Source organism: Vipera berus (assembly GCF_964194415.1).
Source record: "Vipera berus genome assembly, chromosome: 8".
NCBI lineage: Eukaryota > Metazoa > Chordata > Lepidosauria > Squamata > Viperidae > Vipera > Vipera berus.
The window spans coordinates 17,340,709-17,367,151 of NC_138211.1; the positions used below are offsets into that span (position 1 = coordinate 17,340,709).

A 26,443-nucleotide genomic window follows, 5' to 3' on the forward strand; every position below is an offset into this window, starting at 1 on the left:
CTTGGTGACAACAATCAAACAAGCCACTTAATGGGTTCCATACTGTACCCAAGACTGTTGGCAGCACCAGGTCTTGAGGCCTCTGTGTAAGAATGTCAAGATGGAAGGCAACCTTATCTCTGCAGGGATGATGTTCCACAGGGAGAGGGCCACCACAGAGAAGATCCTTCTTCTTGCTCCCACTAGATCAGGGGTAGGCAACCTCGGCTCTTTTGTGACTCATGGACTTCAACTCCCAGAATTCCTGAGTCAGCTGTGCTGACTCAGGAATTCTGGGAGTTGAAGTCCATGAGTCATAAAAGAGCCAAGGTTGCCTACCCCTGCACTAGATGGACCTCTTTAGGACAGGGGACTCATAGCATTCCCTGCCTCCCCACTGTGGTGGGGTGTGTAGATATAACTGGGAGATATGAGTTGATGTCCTACAACTCCCTCATTCTTCATCATAGGGCTGAGGCTGCTGAGAGTTAGACTTAAATCATTTGCTAAGATACTTCACCCATGCCATCGACTCCTCAGCTTAAAACGAACAGAGACAAATCTCAAAATCTGGGGAATGGGAAAGAGAGTTAAAAGATTTTTGGAGCTTGGATTGTTTGACAAAAAGTTACCTAACTCTAAAGTTTGGCCAAATGTCTCATGATAATGGCCCAAAGCTGCAGATAGCTTAATGACCCACACCTCCAATTTTCCCTGTCGTTCCCTGCAGTCCATTTGTGATCTTGTTATTTACGGTATGTATTTATTTATTCAGATGGCTGGAGAAAACTCTTCTGGAAATGAGCTCTTTTTCAAATGTTTGCTTGACATTATGAAAACAGATGACCTCTGCTTCAAAGAAGCAAAACAAAAAAAGTGAACCGATGCCATAGTCCAAGTGGAAAGAATTTGACCTACTCTGGGACAGCTCTTTAATGCCTGCACCGCACCCGAAATTTCTTTGATCCAACTTTTCATGTCTTCAGGGCTGTAGGCCTATCGGAAAAGAAAAGCAAAAAGATACCATCCAGAGCACTGTGAAGTTAAATTCATGGATATTTTCTGATCAATTAGTTTCTTTTTTAAATCAGAAAAAGTCTGTTTCACATTCCTTTACACCTAGACCCATTAAGTTCTCTGCTTGTGTCCGAAGCACCAAGGCACATCCGGGTTGAAAGGATTAAACTAGAGTTCCCCAACCTTTTGGGCACCAAGGACCGGTTCCATGGAGAAAGGTTTTTCCGCGGACTGGAGGTGGCGTGGTTTTGTGTGTTGCCTGCATCCCACGGATGGGGCTTTGCTTGTTTGTGCAGACCGGCTGCTGGCATGCTGCGGCCCTGTACCGGTCCACGCACTGGGGGTTGGGGGCCCCTGAATTAGACAGTGACATCACCATTGCCCTGGGGACATCCAGTTGAGGGCTCTTTTCATGTTCCCGACAGCACTGGAGTGAAGGATGGGAGCTCAAGCCCGCCCCACAGCAGCACTCGGGTCTCGAACACAAGCTGGCTAAAATCCATCCCCGTGTCCTAACCACACAAGTCACCATACTCTTCACCCATTAGGTCCCCAACCCTGACAGTTCCTAACAACTCCTAATTAGGTCTTAAAGGTAAAGGTAAAGGTAAAGGTTCCCCCGCACGTGCGTGCTAGTCGTTTCCGACTCTAGGGGCCGGTGCTCATCTCCGTTTCAAAGCCGAAGAGCCAGCGCTTGTCCGAGGACGTCTCCGTGGTCATGTGGCCGGCATGACTAGACGCCAAAGGCGCACGGAACGCTGTTACCTTCCCACCGTAGTGGTCCCTATTTTTCTACTTGCATTTTTACATGCTTTCGAACTGCTAGGTTGGCAGAAGCTGGGACGAGTAACAGGCGCTCACTCTGCTACGCGGCACTCGGGATTTGACCCGCCAAACTGCCGACCATCTGATCGACAAGCTCAGCGTCCTAACCCACTGAGCCACCGCGTCCCTTAATTAGGTCTTACAACCTAACAATTAGGAATTGTTAGGAATTGTCAGGATTGGAGACCTAATGGGTCAAGAGTATGTGTGGTTAGGACGCTGGGATGGATTTCAGCAAGCCTGCCCTCGAGATTCCATAGTTCAGATTTAAGCTTTTTATAAACTTGAATTGTTGACTTCTGATCAAATGTGGCATCTCTTAAGGAACCTAACAGGCGGATAGAAGTGAGGAAAGGCCCTTTCTAAAGCATTTTTGCCTGAATTTTCAATGTCTTCTTTAAGTTTTGGCCACTATGAAAAGATCCACCAGAGGGCAGATATGAGATCTGGAACTAAATGTGATGCATGTACTGTATATGAATCCCACTTAAGTAAAAATGCAGATCTTCCTAGATTTTGATTAATACATTTTTTTAAAAAAAAGTAGAACTGGCTAATCTAACACAGAGGTCCCTAATCTTTTGGGCACCATTGATTGGTTCTGTGGAGAGGTTTTTCCACAGACCAGAGAGTGCGTGTTTGTGTGCTGCCTGCATCCCAAGGATGGGGCTTTGCTTGTTTGTGCGGACCGGTTGTTGGCATGACGCGGTCCGGTACCGGTCCACGGACCAGGGGTTGGGGATCCCTGATCTAACAGACTATGAATGGAACCTCTTGTTCTGCCCTCTGGATGAACTCTGCCTGGATTAATAGCTGGAATGCGATATCCTGAAGTTTTAAAAAGCCCTTAAAATACAACTTTTGCAAGTCATTTACGAAGCTACTAGATCTTTGGCTGTAATTGCGTGATGCCAATATTAATGGTTGTGCTAACATTAGGAAATGTCTTGTTTTTATTACTTTACTGTTTTCTTTTGATAGTGGCTGATATTGCGAAGATTGAATGCTGAAGCGTATTATATTGTATTGATTTACAGTACTGCATTTGGCCGTAAGCACACATTACATTAAAACCACTCCAGCACTAGGACTATGCACCATACAAGGTCAACGGAAAACCTTATGGGTGGCTTATAACTGGCTAGTTGCATTTAAATTAATTGCGTTCGTACCCAGAAAATAAATATGTACACACTAGACTGGAAAGGACAAATAAAAAAGAAAAAAGACAGTGTAATCACAACTAAAACATTCAGGGAAAGGAACTATTCCTACTCTGGTTCTTCCTCCCCCAGCTGTTGCTTTCCAGATGTATAGGAAATGTCTTTGACTCCATTGGCTGAGAATGCCATACTCAGGTTAAAGTTTTAGGCAATTGCTGCAACAAGGAGACAAGATTAAGCCAGACTAGGAACAGCCCATCTTTCCTACCCTGAAAGCCACAACTCATTTGTTGGACAAATTTGTTGTCAACTGTCTCAAGACCATCCATGGACAGTGGAGAGGCTACCATCTTCATCTCAATTTTCTGGCTTCCATGGATATCTTAAGTCAGGAAAAAGGATGTTGCTTGCTTAACTAATTACAGGGACCCTGGAAAAGGGGATGGAGAGCTACATGCAAGACTGAAGCTTGTCCATCCCTACCTTAAAAAGATGGGCACCAGCAGGTGAGCCTGGCAAATTGGAGTAGGATCCTTTGGTGCTCAGCTAAGGGAAACATAGGTCCAGAGAGCAGGTCAGATGGGGTGTCCATTATCTCGTACTTTCTCAGGTGCAAGCAACCAGAATAGCCTTGAGAATGGGTCAGAGGGGTTTTTTATTGTTGATCACCAGCTCACAAGAATCTCTCTAAACTGCACAGACTCTCCAGACTTGGGAAGATCAGATGGAACCTAAGGGTTTGACCTCAAAGATTTCTTCCCCCAGACTCTAAGCTGAAATGTCTTTTAACTACCCCTATCAGGGCTTCCTCTCCTTCAGTTGGTGACTCTACCCTATACTTTAATTCAGGGGTCTCCAAACTTGGCAAATGGAAGACTTGTGGGCTTCAAATCCATGGCTGGCTGAAGAATTCTGGGATTTGAAGCCCACAAGTATTAAAGTTGCTAAGTTTGGAGAGCACTGTTTTAATCTAAAAGAACTCAAGGCTCACGTAGCTGAAGACCACAGGAATATAGACTAGCCAAAATGCACACTCTTGCAGAACCACCGTTTTCCTCAAATAGATGGGAGCCACGCTCTCTTGCACAACTGCTCCCCACACAGTTGCTTACCCAGTAAACAAAACACAACCAAGCATAACTGCTGGACAGGTGCAAAGCAACCCAGCAATCTCCATTGCAAATGTCATTCTTAAAATCATCTACCACTTACCCCATTGATTCTGCTCTTCCCTTCCAAATCATTCACATACAAATTCACATTCCTATAGGTACACCAATTCCCGTGCACACTTATCTGTGTCCTGCACACTAAGTTTGCCCTCCACAGATTTTGAGCTGAGTCATTGCAAAAGACTGAAGGTCGCTGACCTCCACCTGAATTTCCTACTATTTAAAGCAGCCACGGAGAGTGCAAATGAAAGAAAATAGCCAGTGAGGAGATTTTCTGTGCTGTTTGAGAAAAATAGGCAAAGCTTTCTGGGGCCTCTTCAAGCTACAGGTTTTGCATGATTATAAGTCCACATATCACAAGAAAAGGACTATGGGTGACATGATAGCAGTCTTCCAATATTTACGGGGCTGCCACAAAGTAGAAGGGGGTCAACCTATTCTCCAAAACACCTGAGGGTAGGGCAAGAAGTAATGGATGGAAACTTACCAAAGACAGATCCAACCTAGAACTAAGGAGAAATTTCCTGACAGTGGAAATTTCTGAAGGAAATGCCCTCAGGAGTTGTGGGTGCTCCATCATTGGAGGTTTTTAAGAAGAGATTGGACAGCCATTTATCTGAAATGGTATAGGTCTCCTGCCTGAGCAGGGGGTTGGACTAGAAGACCTTCAAGGTCCTTTCCAACTCTGTTAATTCTTATTTTTATTCCTAATCCTAGCATACTCCTACCCTTACCCCTAAGCTCAGACCTTCAACGAAGCATCCATGGGCACCAAAGTTACACCTGGACAACACCTTTGCTGTTTGACTCTGCCCCACCTTGACCTCCTATGTTTCTAACCCATTCTTCGAATCCAAAGGGAGAGAAAATGACGTGTGGAAAAACACACTATTAGCTACAACACATCAGAAGCTGTAGGAGCTTCATCACTGGAAGCTTTCAAGAAGAGACTGGGCTACCATCTGTCAGAAATGGTGTAGAGCAGGGGTGTCAAACTCAATTTCATTGAGGGCTGCATCAGCATTGCGATTGCCCTCAGGGGACCGAGTGGGTATGGCCTGGGTGGGCGTGGCCTACTGGGTGGGCGTGGCTAGAGTGCGTATGGCCTACTGGGTGGGCATGGCCAGCTCTACATCATTCGCATCAAGGGTGCCTACGGGGGCCTGGGCAGGAGTGGGACAGATCTGAGGGTCTCTGGCAGGAGGAGGGTCTCTGGGCCAGGGCCAAGGCAGTGGGGGCCGTTCCCTCACTGTTTCCAGGATGGTTTTGCGGGCCGCATGAAACCACTTCGCGGGCCGGATCCAGCCCCCAGGCCTTGTGTTTGACATGTCTGGACTACCATCTGTCAGAAATGGTGTAGAGTGTCTCCTGCTTGGGCGGAGGGTTGGACTAGATGACCTACAACAGGGGTCTTCAAACCTGGCCCTTTTATGACTTGTGGACTTCAACTCCCAGAATTCCTCAGCCAGGCGCGCGTCATAAAAGGGCCAAGTTTGAAGACCCCTGACCCACAAGGTCCCTTCCAACTCTGTTATTCTGTTCGATTCACTGTCATCAACTCAATTTGCAAAAAGCCTTTAAAGCTATCTTAGAAAAGAACACTCAACGGTTGAAGGCTGAGGATTTGCTCATCGCTCCAAAAGTACAGAGGAATGGGGAAGTGGAGGGGGCCAGAGGGATGGCAGTTGCATTCTGCTTAATTGGGCATTATAACTTAGTTGTGTTTCCCATGTCAGTCACTGTGCAAATATGCAGCCCTCTTTCCCAGAAGGCTTTTATTTTGAGTACGGCTGAAAAACATTGTCCAAATTCCAAAAGTGTCTTAGGGAGACAGGCGTTGAATTAGCTCAAATTAATTCAAAACAAACCTGTCTGCCGTCTGCGAATTTCAAAAGATGACTTCAGCTGTCACAGATCTTGGACAGCCATCGATTGCAATTCAGATATTCACGATTATTTTGACTTTTCATGTGATAAACGTTGGGAGAGTATGCTTTTGGGCACTGATGGTTTTCAAGAAAAAAGTGGACAACCATTTGTTTGGGATGGAATAAGGACTCCTGCCCTAAGGCAGGGGGTCAGACTAGAAGACCTCTGGGGTACCTTCCAGCCCTGTGATTCTATGAATTTCAGGCGGTGGTACTTAAAAAGAATGCAAGATATTCTTGACGGGAAGATATCGCATCTCTTCAGAATTCTTCTAGACAAGTACCTTATGTGGGATTATCTTGAGAGGTTTGTATTAATTTTTGAGAACATTTCTAGAGTCTCAATAAAGGAGAATATTTGTAGCTCAGGGCTGAAATGAGGGGTGCTTGGTGCTCTCTGAGCTTATTTATTTTATTTTATTTTAATTCCATTTATATCCCGCCCTTCTCCGAAGACTCAGGGCGGCTTACAAGCTTAGCAGTAGCCTTCATTCTATGTATATGCCTGCTTATTAGGGCTTTCACCCCCCCACCCCCCCAAGTGGCATTATTACAAAGTCAGCTTAATTGCCCCCAACAATCTGGGTCCTCATTTTTCCTACCTCGGAAGGATGGAAGGCTGAGTCAACCTTGAGCCTGGTGGGATGCGAACCTGCACTAATTGCAGGCAGCTGGTGTTACTTAAGGAGGCATTAGCCCACTGCTCCACCAAGGCTCTGCTCGTTTTCTTGCAGATGTTTCCTTACCCAAACTAGTTTGGGTATGTTACCTAGTTTGAGTAATGAAACACCTGCAAGAAAACAACCAAGCTCAGAGATCACCAAGGACCCCTCATTTCTAGTGCCTGTAAAGTGCATTCTCTCAGTTGCACACAACTCTTAAGTTTCCTAATATCTGACGCTTGCTAAATGTTGTCCCAACACACTTGAAAAGCATTTCTATTCCCTTATCTGGGGAAAGCTCTCTTGCTGCAATCCTACACAAATTCCCGTGTTTATGGCTCTGTTCTACCCCTGGACAAATAACTTTCATTACGAATGTGATGAAATGAAGAAGTGAAACTGTGGCAATAGCTGGATTCTCGCACTTCATCTCCCCCTAGGCTAAAATGGACTGTGTATTAAGTCTCACCTCATTTACCCTTTCTGCTTGACAGCCTGTCAACAAAGCAACCAGTTTGGCAGGGGAAGAATGCCTTCAACTGACAAAAAGCTAAACTGAGGGCCTCGCAAACTAAATTAAAAAAAAAACCACTGCCTTCTCCACCAGGAATCCATTTTTAAACACGGGAAGATTTACCAGCCTTGTGAGAAGTTCTGAAACATTCCGACAAGGAAAACCTGTTAGGAAGTGCTATGGATGGTCTTCCAATATGCAAGGCATCCTGGCTTCAGTGAACAGAAGAAGGCATATAGAAACCAGACCCTGATCCCTGGAAAAAAGCTGGAAGCCCAGTGGTGTTCCTTCTTAGACCCACATTTAAAACATCTTGCCTTCTGAACGTGGGATGCCTTCAACTTCCTGCTCTTCAGGAAGTGGTTATTATTTGAACTCTAAATGGTGAGAGGACAACCTTGTAATTAGCTGGCTAGTGCATTTGCGTATACTATTTGTGAATATCTGGGTTTTTTTGTTTTGTTTGTTTGATTGATTTTCTACCTTCCTGAAGGAGAATTATAGAGCTGAAAGAACCACAAGGACTTTCAAGTTCAATCCTCTGCAATGTGCAGGGAACCACTGAAATAATTTATGAGTGATGACTGTCCAGCTTCTTCTTGCGAGCCTCAGAGATGGAAAACTGGTGTCCATAGATACATCTGTTGTACAAATATTATTGCCAAGAGGTTTTTCTTTTAATTAGATAGTGTAAAGTTGTAACCATTATTTTTGGTGCTATGTACTATGGCCATGGAAAATAGTTCTTGACCATGTTCCCTGTAGTTCTCCTTTCTGTACCTGAACATGCCAATCAAGTGAGAGTAGAGAAAATGTTGTAGGCGTAAAATGCAGTTATGAAGAAATAGATTTTAAAAAGATTTTAAAAAAACTGGAAGAAGAGTACAACACAGCTCAGAACACCTAACCAGGACACAAACCACGAAGCTACTCCAGTAGGGCTAACATACCTTCTTCACTTTCAGAAGGGAAAAGTATGAGCAAATAAAATGGACAGTGGGATAACCAATATCAGGAGTCATTGCAGGAGTTATTGACAATTACTTCGGCTCTCATGGAAAATCAACAAGAAAATAGTCATAAACCTCACAGAACTGCGATGTTAGAAGAAACATAAGGATTAGCTAATCCAGGCAGAAAGAAAGAAAAATCAGAAAGAAGAGTTGAGAGGCCCTTATAATTCTTCTAATCTCAATTTCTTTGGCTGACTTCAGGTTTCCATTCAGATACTTTTCACGTATGGTCAAATATATTTGAGTGATCACAAGCTTCAGTTCAAAACGAGGAAATATGTACCCTTCTCTAATTGTTAAACTACAAATCCCAGCACCCATCATCACTGGCCATGCTGAAAGTTAGAGTTCAGCAACATCTGGAAGTTTCACAATCTATAAAATTCTTTGGAAGAAGTCTTACTGTAAACAACTTCCAAACAATGGAAATTTGCAAGACCGCGTTTCATATATCGTAATAAATATATTTTACCTGGATATAGAAGGTCCGGTAGCTTGTTATAATTTCAAAGAGATTATCCCTCATTAGAAGATCACTTGAAAAACAACAACAACAAAAAAGAAGCATTAACCTTAACATTAACTGCACGTACCAGGAATGTTTTTCTGAATGCCAGTTTCTCTAAAGAAGTAATGCAATATTAATATTAACTGAAATTAGAATCGGTGGCTTTGATGGGTGTTGTTTCTGAGGCTCTCGCTGGGATGATGCTTCAGCTGAATAGGTCTCAGAAGCAACGTGGAATGCCTTAATGAGGCACACTGTATTGCAGACATGTCAAACACAAGGCCTGGGGGCCAGATCCGGCCCGCGAAGTGGTTTCATGTGGCCCGCGAAGCCATCCTGGAAACAGTGAGGGAATGGCCCCCACTGCCTTGGCCCTGGCCCAAAGACCCTCCTTCTGCCAGAGACCCTCAGATCTGTCCCACTCCTGCCCAGGCCCCCATAGGCACCCTTGATGCGAACGATGTAGAGCTGGCCACGCCCACCCAGTAGGCCATATGCACTCTAGCCACGCCCACCCAGTAGGCCATGCCCACCCAGGCCACACCCACCCGGCCCCCTGAGGGCAACCGCAATGCTGATGCGGCCCTCAATGAAATTGAGTTTGACACCCCTGCTGTATTGGATCACCTCCGTATCCAATAAGTTCAGGTACCATACAAAGACTGACAAGTAAAGTCTCCTTCAAGACAAGCCTGACTTCTGGTGACATCACCTTCATGACACCTCTTTGGCCACAAAATGGAAGTTTCTTTTTTCCTTGCCCTTCCTGAAGCTACTTCGGTACTCAACTGCTTTGAGACTCATTGAATTTGGTACTCAACTCATTTTGACGTGAATATTTTGTCCCGGTAGTCATCGTTTGTTTGGTGCTCAATGCACAAGCTAGAACTTGTCGGTGTCGGTTGCCTTGGGACTCACTACAGGTAGTCCTGAGCTTATGGTTCATTTAGTGACTATCCAAGGTTACAATGGTACTGAAAAAAGGGACATGCCGTTTTTCACGCTTACGGCCACTGGTCACGTGATCAGAATTTGGAGGCTTGGCAACTGGTTCATACTTATGACGGTTGCAGTGTCCTGGAGTCATGAGATCCCCTTTTGTGACCTTCTGACAAGCCAAATTAATGGGGAAGCCAGATTCACTTAACAACCGTGTCACTAACTTAACAACTACAGTGATTCCCTTAACAACTGTGGCAAGAAAGGTTGTAAAATGGGGCAAAATTCACTTAACAAATGTTTCTCTTAGCAATATAAATATTGGGCTCAATTGTAGTCATAAATCAAAGATTACCTGTACATTATTCCGTATGGGAAACATTTCTTTCGTATTCATCATTTTTGGTACTCTTTATGCCTCCCGGAACAAATTAACACTGAGTACCAAAGTACCACTATACCAGGGGTAGGCAACCTTGGCTCTTTTATGACTCGTGGACTTCAACTCCCAGAATTCCTGAGCCAGCCATGCTGAAGGGAAAGGGAGAGGTTTCCAAGCTGAGCCATGCTGGGAATTGTAGTCCACGAGTCATAAGAGAGCCAAAGTTGCCTACCCCTGCACTATACTAAAAAAAAAAAGCACTCCACAGAATTACCTTGAAAATATCTCCCACCTTTCCCCAAAACTATTTTGCAGAATAGCATCCTCAGTTTCATCTGTCCGCCAATAGCAACATAATTGGAGTACCGTTTTTGCCCCGGTGAAATCAGTTGATGTCATGGTCGCTCTGAGATGATGGAACGCACACAAACCAAAGCAGAACATCCCCTGTCTCTAAATACCGGCCCATCCTGAAAGCTATTTGGCAGAACAAATGCCAAGGCTAAAGATGAAATGCCCAAATATCAAGAATACTCCTACCCAGATTTGACGAGACATTCGTGAGTCTTCAGCACATCCTTCAGGAGGATTGACCGCAAGGGCTCTTTATCCTGACAAGATAAGCAAAACCAACAGGGCAGTGCAAAATTAGCCAAAAGATGAGAGCAGATACCGTGTGTGGGTTGGAAGGTAGATAGAAAGCCGAGAATAAAATTTATAAGTGACACAATATTCAAGCAAATTTCTAGTCCACGCAACACTCTTTGGACAAAGGTTGTTGATGTTTGCTGTATCATTTTGGTATGCCACTATTCGCTGATGCAGGTATCTGACAAAGTGTTTTGCTGTAATGCATAGCCAGAACTGAGAATCGCATGCCAAAATCCTTAAGTTCAACTTTGTCCTCCCTTAACTGCCTCCCATCCCTGCTTCCCCTCCCTCCCAATGACCAAACAGGTTCAAGCAAGATGTTTTCAGAACAGTCAGTTCAAGCGTAGGTTGGTATGCAGCTGCCTTCTTCTCCCAGCCAGGTTACCTTGAGGCAGCTTCTTGGGGAGATACAGCAGTTACTTTCATTTACCCTCAAGCATTTACCCTCCCACCCATCCTCCCGGAAGTTCATGGCAGACTGTCACCCCAGGGTAGCGAAGCACAAGCAAGCGTTAAGATGGCAGCTGACAGACACATTTGTGATAAAAGGGGAGGCAACTGAGCTATTGCACAAGTGAATTTTCAATGTCCCCTGCTGGAATTTTACAGCAGGTCTTCTCTGAGTTTGGAATTCCTTTTTGCATCCGACCACATAAAAGGCCTGCAGTATCTGGCTTCTACTTCCAAGATTTAAGTAAAAGTGGGGACATGCACATAATCTTTATCTAACTTTACCTTTAATCTTTTATTGATTTTAATGTAATTTCTTTGATTGTTATCAGCTATCCAGAGACATTAAGAGTCAGGCAGCAAGCACACTTCTTATAACTGCTCTTAGGAAGATTGAAAGTCACTCTTTATTATTCTTTCTTTTTTGTTCTTTTTTCAATTTTCTATTATCTTTCTCTATTTCTCTTATTTTTCACTTATTTATTTATTTATTTATTTTTGGGACTTATATGCCGCCCTATCTCCCGAAGGACTCAGGGCGGCTAACAACAATAAAACACAATAATACAAATGTTAAAAAAGATTAAACTAACAAGCCCCAATGATAAAATGGTAAAATATTAAAAATATTCTACTTAAAAATCCCTATCGTCAGTCCAGGTCAGCCTGATGGAAGAGAAATGTTTTAAGGACGCAACGAAAGGACCGGAGATCCGGGGCCATCCAGAGCTCAAGGGGAAGTTGATTTCACAGGGCCGGCGCTCCCACAGAGGCTGGGGGTCGCCAGTCGACATTGTCTAGCCGACGGCACCCTGAGGAGGCCCTCCCTGTGTGAGTGCACCGGGCGATGGGAGGTCGTTCCTGGTAGCAGACGGTCCTGCAAATATCCCGGGCCTAAGCCATTTGTATTGTGTTTACTCTGTGGAAAGTTATTTTTATTAAAGGCTTTTTTCCACAAAACAACAGTATGAATGTTTTTAATAATTTTAACAAAATTATTTTTATGAGAGCAGGTCAAGCAGTATACAGGTTTAATACATACCTAATAAATTATTAGTAGTATCTATTGTTTGCTTTAGCAAAGATACAACTGTGGAATGATACATCTGTGGAAATGCAATAATTTTGGGGGGATTAAAATTAATTTCATCACAAATAACAGATGAACTACATTCTGGTCCCCAAAATGTGGGAGGAAAAAAACCCCCTATCAGATCAGAAAATGAATCTTTGTTAGTTCTGTGCAACAGAGAAGCATGGCTTTTTGCTAACTGTCTTCAATTACAACTTTCAAACATAACATTTGCATTTTTTTTAACAATGAACAATGTGTTTCAGTTTTGGTATTTGTTGTTTTTAAGTGTTTCTTGCACTAGTCCGATGGATTAATTTAAGACTAGTTTAGTATTCTCTTGCAGACCTAGTTCTTACATTATGCTAAGCGGGCGGCTTTCTTGGTTTTGATTCAGTCTGTTGCACAAATCCACCTGCAGGGGTTACTAACAATGGCTTATGGCTTAGCAAGTTATGGGAATCCAGCCGATTATTGCTGAATCACCAAACCACAATTAAGCAGCTGTGTCTTTGCATCCTTTATGAACCTAATCACTGCTAGAGAAAGAGCGTGTAGAATAATCTCTTCCAAATATTATATTACTTTTTTCTCTAAATGTTTTCTTCACCACGGAAGAAAATACCTTGCATGGTCACAGACCATGGCCACAGACCACCAAGATTTAACTCGAGATTTAAATCATAACATTTCTTCAAGCCTTCGTGGACCCCCCCTGATGACATCACGGCCCCCCCAGGGGTCTGCGGACCACAGGTTGAGAACCCCTGCTGTAAAACAACACAAGATCTGATCATAAGTTCTTGAAGAACCTTAAAAACTTCGTAGGCATCAGCAACACTTTTAACCCCTATCTGTCCTAATCTGATTTCACCACTACAGACCTAGGACAAATATCCTTCTTTGATATCAAAATGAAATGTATTAGAGGAGCATGGAGAACATCTCTTCTTGGTTCCAAAGAAGAGAAACTGCAGCCATCAGGGAAGAGAGAAAATGAGACCAAATCACAGCATTGAAAGGTCTGGATTGTTTACCTGCTCGCATTTGAAATAATTGACAGAAGTTTCATCCAGCATGAAGTAACGGCGTTTCCAGCTCTTTCTCTGAAAGGCAAAAAGAATCCCTTTTAAAAGCCTTTAAATCGTTCTTCCAAATACTCCATGTAACATGGAGGACATTCTGAGCAGATGCTATTAATGGCTGTTAAGAACCTGCATTGGTTTTTTTATATTTGTGTCGCGTGACTGAAGGTCCAGCTTCAGCTGCAGTGTGATGACTGCCATCTTAAGTGTCTACGGAGATTCTCAGTCATCCAGATCAAGGTTTTCCCAAAGGTGCTTTTTCCAAAAGGCAACTGGAGTTTCTTTGTTCTTTGTAAACGTTTCGCTTCTCATCCAAGAAGTGAACTGAAGAAGCTTCTTGGATGGGAACCAAACGTTTTCAAAGAAAAAAAAGGAAGTCCAGTTGCCTTTTGGAAAAGGCATCTTAATAATAATAATAATAGTTGGAAGGGACCTTGGAGGTCATCTAGTTCAACCCGCTGCTCAGGCAGGAAACCGTATACTATTTCAGGCAAATGGCTGTCCAGTCTCTTCTTAAAAACTTCCAGTGTTGGAGCATTAACAGCTTCTGGAGGCAGGTTGTTCCACTGGTTAATTGTTCTGTCAGGAAGTTTCTCCTTAGTTCTAGGTTGCTTCTCTCCTTGACAAGTTTCTATCCGTTGCTTCTTGTCCTGCTTTATGACCACACCCTGCAGCCACCCTGTAACCAAGTGAGGGCGAGCTCAAATCCACAAACACCTGCAGATGGGGGATGCCTTTTTCCCTTTGTCTTCCTTATCTCTTCAAGGTAGCCAGATAAGAAGCATAGCCAGGAGTACTGTCTTTAATTGTAAAGTTATATTAAACGAATCATGGAAGTCTAAAATTCTGGAATTCTCCTCTCCTTTCCTTTTATTTTCCAAAAAACAAAAAAAACACCTAGCCAGAGCATCTTCTGAAACACTTCCCATGCCCTCCCTCCTCCTATGGACTGAGATATCGTTCACATTCCAGTTTTCCAGTCTGCAGCTCTTCCTCCTGTCTTTCAAGTCCATTCCCACATAGCATTTTGATCTTCTGCTGGAGTAAAAAAACAAAAACCCTCTCTTCTTGATTGTCTTTCCCTTTCTGCTTTCTTCTTCCTTTCTCCTTGACTTACAACCATTTGTTTAGTGACTGTTCAAAGTTACCATGGCACTGACTTCACACGACAGAGGCAGCATCCCCCGGATCACATGATCATAATACTGGATGCTTGGCAACCAGCTCATATTTATGACAGTTGCAATGTCCCGTGATCATCTACTGCAGACATGTCAAACTTGCGACGTCACGTGACATCGCGCGACGTAACGTGACATCGCGCGACATATTGGCACTGTTTTGCCATTGCCGGCAACGGGGTGGGCGTGGCTTCCACCTGAGGCATCTGGCCCGCGGGCCGGCAGTTTGACACCCCTGATCTATTGCGAACGTCTGACAAACAAAGTCAATGGGGAAGCCAGATTCAGTTAACAGCTGTATTACTGATTAACAACTGCAGTGGTTCATTTAACAACTGTGGAAAAAACAGGTTATAAAATGGGACAAAACTCACTTAACAAATGTCTCGCTTAGCAACGAAAATTTGGGTTCAATCAATTGTGGTTGTAAGTCAAGAACTACTTGTATTTTCATTTTCTCTTTCCTTTCAGAATCTTTCCCGTGAAATTATCTCCTCATCGAAAAACTATCCAGCGAGATAACGGCCACGACAGTCACCAAAGACAAGTCAAAAAGACACTTACTACGTTCCCCTGCTTGACACAGTAACCGCTCTTGAGGACTAGAGGTCCCACTGGTGTTTTGGTACCGGGGTTGTAACTCTGGGACCGCTTCAACAAAGGGTGAGATGAAAGCTCGTGGCCTTCAGAGCCATCTCCTCCATTCTGCGAGAGAAAAAGGAAAAGGGAAGAAAACTTCCAGTTAGACCAGGGGTCCTCAAACTTGGCCACTTTAAGACTTGTGGACTTCAACTCCCAGAATTCCACAAGTCTTAAAGTGGCCAAGTTTGAGAACCCTTGAGTTAGACTATAAATGAAAATTTGGTAGGTGAAATGGAGTTGTAAAAATACACTAGCAGAAATTGGGCAATATCCAGAAAATCTATTTGCATCACTGCCTAAATTCCTCTATTTGTGATAGCAGAACTCTCTCTTTTTTGGGGGAGGTGGGGAGAAAGCTTAACCAAACTCTTATTGCATATTTCTCATGTTTCCTTTGTAGACTTTTGTAAAGTGAATTGACCTCTCCTGCTCCTGTCAGCTTTCCCCAATATCTCAGCTATTTTTAATTTACCTAAGTACAACGAAGTAACAAGAAGAAGAAGACAAAATAACTAAGGGTATTTGCGCTTCTTTTTTTTTTACTACTAGAATCTATTTGATAACCACAGTGGCGTAACCTCTGCCCCATTTGGACTGTATGCCACATCAAGACATAGAAAAAGGTTTGCATTCAACACTGTTATGGCTTGATCAGTCTGTGTGATGGAATGTGCACCTGGAGAAGAAGGGGGGGGGGATTCCCAGCAAGATCACTGTGGTTTCCCAAGGAAGAGGCAGTACATTCTGGGTTAAGAGACTGTGTAGTCCCAAGCTAGATGGGGAAGGGAGGGGAAGAGATTCAGGGTAATAAACACTCTAGAATCTCCTAGGGTATACAGTATTTATTAGGTTAGAAGGTTATAACTTTAATCTGGCAAGATTCTGTCTATTGTATGTAAGCAAATAACGTATTGAATTCGACTGGATTTCACCGTGTGGTCTTTGGGCTTGACCCTGACACTCGGAGACCTCTTGACTCCTTCTCAACCAACACTGATGGATAATCTCTCCTCTCCTTTCCCTTCCTCCTTTCTCCTTTTTAAATATCTTCATCTTCTCATTGTTTTAAAATCAACCTAACAATAGTCATTTTAAGTAGAAATTACCAATATTGTAGTGGAGTAACATGAAATGGCAGAGACACTGTGCTCAGTGTGCTGTAATTTCATACATCTCTTAACACGTCAATGCCAAAATCAGTGATTGGGAACATTACACTATTTGGCTATAACATAGCATTACATTATCAAAATATCAGTAATAAAAAATAACCAAAGTATCTACGGCCATTATCATCATTTTTATTAGTGCTTTGGTGTTACTTAGATGCCAACTTTTTCTTTCTTTCTTTTTTAAAAGTTCTCTTAAGATTTCTATTGCATTTGTGTTCGACTAGCTATCACAGCTTTCTGCCTATATCAGATATCAGGACAGGAATAAGCAAATGAGGTGTAACAGAGCAGCCAAAAATGGGAGCGGACTTTAGAGTCTTAACTTGCCATAAACTATTCAAGTCCAACCTTTCTTGCTTCCGCTGACCCTTATCCAGTACCAATTTAGTATTGAATTTTAGTTGACTAGATTCTTGTTTGTAGGCTTGAATAAATCTTGTGTACTGCAAGCTTGTTGATCAGAAGATCGGCAGTTTGTCAGGTCGAATCCCGAGTGCCGTGTAGCAGAGTGAGCGCCTGTTACTCATCCCAGCTTCTGCCAACCTAGCAGTTCGAAAGGATGTAAAAATGCAAGTAGAAAAATAGGGACCACTGCGGTGGGAAGGTAACAGCGTTCCGTGCACCTTTGGCGTCTAGTCATGCCGGCCACATGACCACGGAGACGTCCTCGGACAAGCGCTGGCTCTTCGGCTTTGAAACGGAGATGAGCACTGGCCCCTAGAGTTGGAAACGACTAGCACGCATGTGCGAGGCAACCTTTACCTTTACTGCAACTTAACAAATAGCCCTGATCCTTTGCGCCTGACAAGTGGGCATGATATGGGCATTGGGGAGCCAGAGGCAATTCGGGAGCTTTCTGCCCCTGATTCACATATATTTAGCCAAGGTTCCCATGCAGAGCCTGCTCTTAAATTTAGTTCCACACACACCTGGTTGCCCAAAGACTGCCAATTAATTTAATCTACATCTTTTCTACTTAAAGTTGCCAGGTTTTCAAGGAACCCCCTGCAGTTTTTTTTCAACCACAGCTCCATGAATAAACACCATCATGCTCATTAAATTAATCCAAGTTCACTAAATTATTCCAAGAAAACATACTTCTTCAGTGCAACTGCCAATCCCAAGTTGCTGTCATTCCTGAAAAAGTTGGGTGAGGCTCCTACAGTCTTTACAAAGGTAGCCACCCAATGCTCCTTTTTAATACCGTAAAAGAGGAAATGCTGAAATACACGAGGAATCACCACAGTTGCTCTATTTAATCTATTTAATTACTTGATATATTTTAATTAAACTTTATTTAATATAGCTTTCTTCCCGGCCCTACCCTCTTCGTGATCTCCTCCCTTCCAAACCTTTTTGAAGTGTCAAGTGAAGAAAGCCACACAATGTGCCTCCTTGACTTAGAAAAAGGCTAACTTTTATTTCTTCCTATCTAAAACCACTTTTCCATTAGGAGGAATCATGGGGAATGTCAGAAAGTGAGGATGGTGGCCACAACCACAAGATCAAAACACGACCTCCCTTTGCAACACGTGATGTAAACAAAATGGAAGGACTTCCAGGGAATACTTTCAGCAGCCATTTTGTCTTTTTTTCAACCTGCCACTGTGGACAGCTTTGCTTCCCTTATAGCAGTGTTTCTTCGTCTTGGCAGCTTTAAGATGGCTGGACTTCAACATCCAGAATTCCCCAGCTGGCATATTGGCTGGGGAACTCTGGGAGATGAAGTCCATCTTAAATTTGCCAAGATTGAGAAAAACAGCAATATGGCAATCTGCTGGAGATCACACAACATACCCAGAGTAATTATGGGACTGAATAGTAGACCAACTTCAAGCCAAAGCTGCCTATTGTCACTTGTTCTCTTTTTTCTGAGACCTCCTCCATTTTTGACATCTCCTCTCCATCTTAACTTTTCTTTTCCATTTCTTTTCTTTTTTGTCAACTATTGTCCTTCTGCGACCTTTAGGAGAAGGCCCAATCCTTGTCAGAATTTTTTTAAAAATGCCCCAAAAGGAATGATTAATATTAAAATGAGACCTGCATTTAATTAGGCACAATGGCTTTAAAACTCTGGAATGCCCGCTACAGCTTTAAAACGAATTCAGTTCATCTCATCTCCAAAATCCTTATTATGGTCATCAGTCAGCTGAGATAATATAAAACTATAAATATCAGGCACAAAGAAGCAGAGCAAACCCGTGAATATGTCTAAGTAGTTTCTTTATTGTTGATCACCTATTTACAAGAATCTCACCAGACTGACTGCAATATTTTGGGAAATGGGATATAAAGTCTTCAAGAGTCTGGCCACTGCCTCTTCCTGCTATGGGATGACTCCAAACTAGACCACCTATTTATTCCCCCCCTTACACTAGAGGGCAAGTCCATCACAATAAGAATAATGATCTAATCTATAAACAATGGTAAAAGTAGCTAGACACAATCATAGACGAAAGGCTGTGAACTCACTAGATTAAAATCCATGTAGAAACTAAAGGTGGATTATATATTATATACATCTCAAATCTATATTCTAATGATTATTAATAGATGAAAATGGCTGGATACTGGATTAAGAGCAATTAATTGTATCAGCACTTTGTCCTATATTATATAACATTAAAAGTGAATTGCTTTCCAAGGCAGTGTACAAAACAGTATACCGAGCCTTATGGCTTGTATAAATTGATATTTTTCAGCAGAATAGATATATGGTTGAATGTATTCTGCTGTTCAATGGAAAGAAAGCAGTTGTTGTGATTTCTGGCTGCAGAATTACCTTCCTGAAAACCTCTTTTTTTTTCTAGGAAGCAAAGAACCTATTAGTTCCTTCAGAGTTGCAAAATCCGCTGAAATCTGTAGCCAGAATTGGGTTAAATCAGAGCGGAAGCAACTTCTGCATACCTCTTTCTCCACACCTTCAAGAATTAATCATGTTACTGCTAAGGATAAATATGCAATTTCTCCCTATTTCCAAGTTTGCAGAATCATGTATCACTTGGAAAAGAGAGACTAACATTATTGGCTACATCCCAGTTTTTGGGTTTTTTTATACAAAAACAAAAGCCCAAGAGAACAGAGACCTCATTCTTGTGGGGGTTTTCCCCCTTGTTTTGAAGTTGGGGCAGAATATTTTTCCCGAAAGAATAAGGATCAGCAATTACAGAAAAGAAAGAGCATGAGGAAGAGGCAAAATAAGAATGCAAGGGGAATGGAGAAGGCAGAGAAAACCCCTGGATTAGGTTCCAAAAACTGGGGGGTGGGGATTAATAGGAACAAGTCGTTTGCCTGCCCTCTGGAACCAGCTGCCCATGGAGCTTAGGACTGCCCCCGACCTCCGTTCATTCCGCCGGGACCTGAAGACCTGGCTCTTCGAGCTCTCTGGCCCAGGCTGAGAATTTTAATTTTAACTGGGGTTTTTTATTTTTCTCTCAGGGACTGATTTAATCTTTTTAATTGTTTTTAATTTTAGTATTGATCTTTTTTTTTAAACACCCTGTAAACTGCCCTGAGTCCTTCGGGAAAGGGCGGTATATAAATCCAAATAAATAAATAAATAAAATAAATAAATAAATCTAGTTTTTTCTTAAAGCGGGGGGAGGATTGACACTTCAGGGTACAGCTTTGGTCTAGGAGCAAGTGGGGTTTTCTTCCTTGCATAAATTACCAAAGTGCCTGCTTCATGCTTTTTAATAATTCCAGCTCTACAGATCCCAAGAGACAGACACAATGCACCCCTGTGTGAACCACTGTGTAGCTGGCTCCCTTCGTCAAGACGTCACACTCCCCGGCCTTGGAGGATCCATAACAAAAACCCTTCTGTCTTAGCCAACTTAGGCCTACGCTCCAGACAGTGGAAAGAGCCAAACACAGGTGCACACACTTAGCCACCATCTAGCAGCCCAAGATGATGACACTGGTCCTTTTTAAAGGACAAGGCAAATGTAGCATCAAATGCAGATGCTCACAGACAGCCTGGCAGGAACTGAAGTTTCCAAAACAGAGATGAAAAGGAAGGACTGGTAGGAGAAAATTAAGCTGGCAAGTAGGGAGAAAGACGAGGTTGGCTGGTATATGGGAAAAAAAGTAGATATTTTAAAAAGAGGAGGGGAATTTCATTGCACAAAACAATCAACCATCTTGATTTTTTTTTTCATGCATGCCCCATGGACACTCTGGAGACAGCCTGTGGGGAAGCTGCCATGAAGATGATTTGCTTGGGAAACTTCCTCGGAGGATTTATGACGCAAAGTAATCCAGGTATAGGATGGTGCCTTCAACTTTGGATGGGCAGAAGGAAAGAAGGGATAGAAATATGGAGGGAGGGAGAAAAAAAAGAGGATGGAAAGTAGGAGGGAGGGAGGGAGGAAGGGAGGAAGGAAGGAAGGAAGGAAGGAAGGAAGGAAGGAAGGAAGGAAGGAAGGAAGGAAGGAAGGAAGGAAGGAAGGAAGGAAAAAGAGCAGGCCAGAATCAGATGGACAGGAAGACAAAAATGAGAAGAAGGTTGTGAGATTTTGTTAATGTAGCCTTACAATAAAATAGAATTATTTTGTCATTTTTCCTGTCTGGCCTACTTGGGAGGCTGACAGCATCTCACAAGCCTGAAAGTGCAAATCTCTCAGCTTCGCTTTTTACCACCTGGCAAGTTAGTGCAGATCCTTTCTAAGTTTCTTTCACTGCCCATTATTCAGCTCTGGGATAACTCCCCTTTTATCTAATCAATCCTGAGGCAGCATCTCTTTCTCTGGTCTCCCAAGGTCATGTCTACATACCAAATAATGCAGCCATGAAAAGGCCACTTACAGGCTCGAGAAAAGGTCTTTCCCAGCCCTGCTCAACAAAAGAACATAGAGGAGAGTCCCCTAAGTCTCTACTGAATGTCTCTGTTCTGTCCCAGCCAATGTGAGTCCTTGTTAACTCACAAGGACAAACCCCTCTTTTAACAAGTAGGCTGGAAATGCAGGAAAAACAAACCCCTTTTATTATTATTTACAGACCTGCAAAATGTCCCAAAAGCAAAGGCAAACTAAACACAATTCAAACAGAGAATTGTTCACAGGCAAGGCAAACAGAACATGATTCCATGAAACTTGAGTCCTTTGCAAACGGTTGCCTTCAGCAACCAGCACCACCCACGCCTTCCCTTTTTATTATGCAGCCCCAAGGTGTGGCTTCTCAATGCCTTCTCCTCCTCCCTTAGAGCCACCCCATTGCATCCCTCTGTCCTACTCTTGTTGCCTATTGGCGTTTGCAAGCGTCTATGATGTCTTCCAGCTGTGAGTCCTCAGAGTCTGACTCAGCTTCCCAGCACAGCTGGGTCTCAGCCTGAGCACGAGTGGAGGGGCCAGGCTCTTCATCAGATTGTAAATCCTGGAGCTCATCAGAGCCTTCCTCCGACTCTGATGGCTCTCCAGGCCCCTCCTCCTCTGATTCCCCAGACTCAGCTGCCGGGTCCACTGGCTGGCACAGAATCACAACACTCTCTATCAGAAGCTGCAAACCATCTCTGCCTTGTTCTTTCACAGCAAGTGGTCTGTCTGATTCTTTCTTACCTGGTTGACTGAGATGGGTGTCTGCACAACAACTCCTCCAATGATCTCAGTCTTATATGGGTGTCTTCCTGCTTCTGTGGCTAGTGATAAACTTCCATGCTTCGGCACCTAATGGAGTAAATAAGATAAATTACTGTAGATGACCAGGCTGAGCTCAAGGGTGGGGTCAACATGTCATCAGTCTGGAGTCACTATACATCTACAAGAGACCTAAGTCCAGGCCTCTGTGAATCCCATTGATTCTTATTTAGCACCAATTTGCCTTGACCATTAGCAATGGATGGAAACTAATCAAGGATAGAGCCAACCTAGAATTAAGGAGGAATTTCCTGACAGAACAATTAATCAGTGGAACAACTTGCTTTCAGAAGTTGTGGGTGCTCCAACAGAGGCTGACACGGAATCACAACAGGAAGCTAATCAAGAAGAGAAGCAACTTAGAATTAAAGAGAAATTTCCTGTTAGTGAGAACAATTAATCAGTGGAACGACTTGCCTCCAGCAGTTGTGAATGCTCCAACACTGGAAGTTTTTAAGAAGAGACTGGGCAACCATTTGTCTGAAATGGTATAGGGCAGGGGTAGGCAACCTTGGCTCTTTTATGACTCATGGACTTCAACTCCCAGAATTCCTGAGCCAGCATGGCTGGCTCAGGAATTCTGGGAGTTGAAGTCCATGAGTCATAAAAGAGACGAGGTTGCCTACCCCTGGTATAGGGTTTCCTACCTGAACAGGGAGTTGGACTAGAAGACCTTCAAGATCCCTTCCAACTGTATTATTCTATTCTGTTCTGTTCTGTTCTGTTCCATTCCATTCTATCCTATTCTATTTTTGAACTCTATCCTGGCTCCTGGATTATTGCACCTGACATTTACATCAGATGCCCAAAACTAATCAGTGGCAACTCAAAATCTGCAAACATCTTCCTGTGACCTTCCAATGGTCCTGCTTTCTCAGTGACTGTGCTGTACCAGTTGCTAGAGATGTCTGAAACCAGCTAGAGTCATTGTAAATCCTCTGAAATAGAAGGAACCATGAAAATGCAGCTAGACGCTTAATTCAGATTCCCAGGGCCTTTCTCTTCTACTGCTGAAAAACTCGCACACATCACAAGCAAGAAGTAACACTGGTTTGCCTGCTAAAAGAGCATTATATTTCTTTGAAAGACGATCTAAGCATTTTGCTCATCTATAAAGGTGGGACTAGGAGGATTTGTACAGTGGCCATCGGTGTAATTTGCAGTATCCAAAGTTATCAAAATTTTTTAAGCCCCAAATCCTTCCAAGGGAATTCTTTTATATCCTCATTCCTTTATTTGGATTCTGCAACTGTTTCATGCAGCTTGAATTTCTTGCGATACCTTAGCATTTTAAGAATTCAGTCTTTACTCGTGATTCATGGGGATCAAACCGGGTTTATTAGTGGTAGACAAATGAAAAATAATGTGAGGCATATAGTTGATGTGGTGGAGTTTTTGGAAAGGAACAACCAGATCCCTGCGGCGCTAATTTTTCTAGATGCTGAAAAAGCTTTTGATCAGTTGAATTGGCAATTTTTGATGAAAGTTTTAGATAAAATGAATTTTGGGGATAAATTTTTGCAACCAATTAGGGCATTATATCAAAAACAAACTGCCCGAATAATAGTTAACAATAGTTTGACTGAAGTATGTAATATTGAGAAGGGCACAAGACAAGGGTGTCCGTTATCACCTTTATTATTTGTTTTAACATTGGAGATATTATTGGTAAAAATACGGAATTCGGAAAGAATTAAGGGTATTCAAATTAGAGATCAGGATTATAGACTGAGAGCGTTTGCAGACGATCTGGTTGTTACGGTGACCCAGCCAGAAAACTCTGTTGTGGACCTGATGGAGATAATGCAATATGGGAAGGTTTCTGGATTTAAGGTTAATGCACAAAAAACTAAAATTTTGGCCAAAAATATGACAGTATCGCAAAAGGCCCTTTTAGAAGGATTAACTGGATTTGAGATTGTTAAAAGGGTCAAATATTTGGGGGTGTTTTTGTCACCCTCTAATACAAAGTTATATAAAAATAACTATGAAAAGTTATGGGGAAAAATTCAAAAAGAATTGGAGAGCTGGGAAAAACTGCAATTGTCTTTGCTGGGAAGAATTGCAGCAGTGAAAATGAATGTCCTGCCTAAATTTTTATTTTTATTTCAAATGATACCGGTCCTTAAAAAAGATTCTAATTTGGAAGAATGGCAACGGGGTATCAATAAATTTGTTTGGGCAGGGAAAAGGCCACGAGTTAAACTTAAGATTATGCAGGATACTCGTGAAAGAGGTGGTCTTAAAATGCCTAATCGTAAATTATATTATGAAGCTGCTGCGTTATCAGGAATAAGTGATTGGATTAATTTGACACAAGAGAGATTATTAAATCTTGAGGGCCATGACTTGTTATTTGGCTGGCATGCATATTTGTTGTATGATAAGAAGGTAGATAATGTGTTTAAAGTGCATATTTTAAGACAGGCATTGTTGAGAGTTTGGAAGAAGTATAGACATAAGCTAGATTACAAGATGCCGTTGTGGGCAATTCCAAAACACGCAATAGAAAACATAAATGTTGGCTTCAAACATGATGTGACTACGTATAAAGAGATTTTAAGCTTGGAAAGAAATGTCTGGTGTTTCAAGCCGTACAACCTCTTGCGAGATGAGAAGATTGTTCAAACTTGGTTTCAATATACTCAGTTACGGGCCAGGTGGAAAGAAGATCAGAAAATTGGTTTTGCAATGACTGATGAAAATTTGATAAAGCAAATTAGAAATCAGGGTCCAGCACATATCAAACGGATATATCTTGCATTGATAGAAATTGACTCAGAAACAGAACTTGTTAAAGATTGTATGATAAAATGGGCCCAGAATATTCAAGAAGTTATTACAATGGACACGTGGGAAAAGATCTGGGTGAGGAACGTAAAATTCACGCAAGCCCAAAACCTAAGAGAGAACTTTTATAAAATGTTTTATAGATGGCATTTAGATCCTAAAAAGCTTGCAAGTATGTATCCGAACTATCAGCCAAAATGTTGGAGGTGTGGTGGCGAAGATGCAACGTATTTTCATATATGGTGGACCTGTAAAAAGGTTAAGGCTTTTTGGATAAAAATTTGGTGGAATATGCAGAAGATCTTTAAGCAAAGGATAAAGTTTTGTCCGCAATTGTTTTTGTTGGGCATAATTACAGATGCAACTGTTGTGGACACTAAGTTGATGTTGAACTTAATTACAGCAGCAAGACTCTTAATAGGTCAATATTGGAAAAAGGAGGAACTGCCGACTATAGAAGAATGGACTCTAAAAGTTTCTGACCTGGCGGAAATGGCAAAGATTTCGGCTTATTTGAAAGACCATTCGCAAGAACGTTATATTATGGAGTGGAAAAAGTGGATTGATTATATCCAGAACAAATATGGGACTAAAAAGTTTCATTTAGCATTTGAATAAGTTTTCCTTTCTTTTTTCTTTTCTTTTTCTTTTTATATGTAATATTAATATTGCTTGTAGTCATTTTATATGAGCTAGAGGGCGATAGAATTAATAGTTTATTGTTGTTAGCATATGGATGTTTATGATTGTTCTTTGTTTTTATACCTTGTACTTAGCTCTGGGAAGTCGGGGAGGGGGAGGGGGGAATGGGGGGGAGGGATAGGGAGGGTTAGGTAGGGGTGGGGGGAGGGGGGATGGTTAAAGATAAAATGTACTCTAAAACTTTTCAATAAAAAAAAAAGAATTCAGTCTTTACTCGAACATAGAATAACCTAGAATAACAGAGTTGGAAGGGACCGTGGAGGTCTTCTAGTCCAGCTCAAGACCCTATACCATTTCAGACAAATGGTTGTCCAGTCTCTTTCTGAAAGCCTCCAGTGATGGAGCACCCACAGCTTTGGAAGGCAAGCTATTCCATTGGTTGATTGCTATCACTGTCAGGAAGTTTCTCCTTAGTTCTAGGTTGCTTCTCTCCTTAGTTACTTTCCATCCATTGTTTCTCATCTTGCTTTTCAGTGCTATTGGAAAATAGTTTGATCCCCTCGTTTTTGTAGGAGGCCCTCAAATATTGAAACACTGCTATCACGTCTCCTTTAGTCCTTCTTTTCATTAGACATACCCAATGCCTGCATCCGTTCTTCATGTTTTAGCCTCCACCCCTTAATCATCTTTGTTGTTCTTCTCTGCCCTCTTTCCAGAGTCTCAACATCTTTTTTATATTGTGGTGATCAGAACTGGATGCACTATTCCAAGTGTGGCCATACTAAGGCTTTGTAAAGTGTTACTTCACTTGCTTGCAGGCCATTTATAATTCTTAAGTTATGAAGAAATCTTCTGCATGCATCACAGAGGCTATGAAACTCTTCTGCTTTGCTGGCAGATGGAGGGAATAAAATTTCTCTGGTCATCAGACTGACATAGGAACAAACTTCAAAGAGTTCTGAAGTCACTCAAGACAAATCCAGTCTCAGAGGGCTAATCTGATGCCTCATCTTCATATTAAGG

At 42.4% G+C, this 26,443-nt stretch overlaps 1 protein-coding gene across 5 annotated transcripts in view; it reads right to left on the reverse strand.

Moving 5' to 3' along the window:
• Positions 1-26,443, reverse strand: part of PLEKHA2 (pleckstrin homology domain containing A2) — a 77,345-nt gene that overhangs the window by 4,041 nt on the left and 46,861 nt on the right. For all 5 annotated transcript variants that reach the window (XM_081333736.1, XM_081333733.1, XM_081333735.1 and 2 more), the window contains 6 exons: positions 21,911-22,018; positions 15,106-15,246; positions 13,313-13,381; positions 10,643-10,713; positions 8,746-8,809; positions 898-975 (listed from right to left, as the gene is read on the reverse strand). In XM_081333736.1, the coding sequence (XP_081189862.1) occupies positions 898-975; positions 8,746-8,809; positions 10,643-10,713; positions 13,313-13,381; positions 15,106-15,246; positions 21,911-22,018 (531 nt within the window). The remainder of the gene's footprint in view (positions 1-897; positions 976-8,745; positions 8,810-10,642; positions 10,714-13,312; positions 13,382-15,105; positions 15,247-21,910; positions 22,019-26,443) is intronic.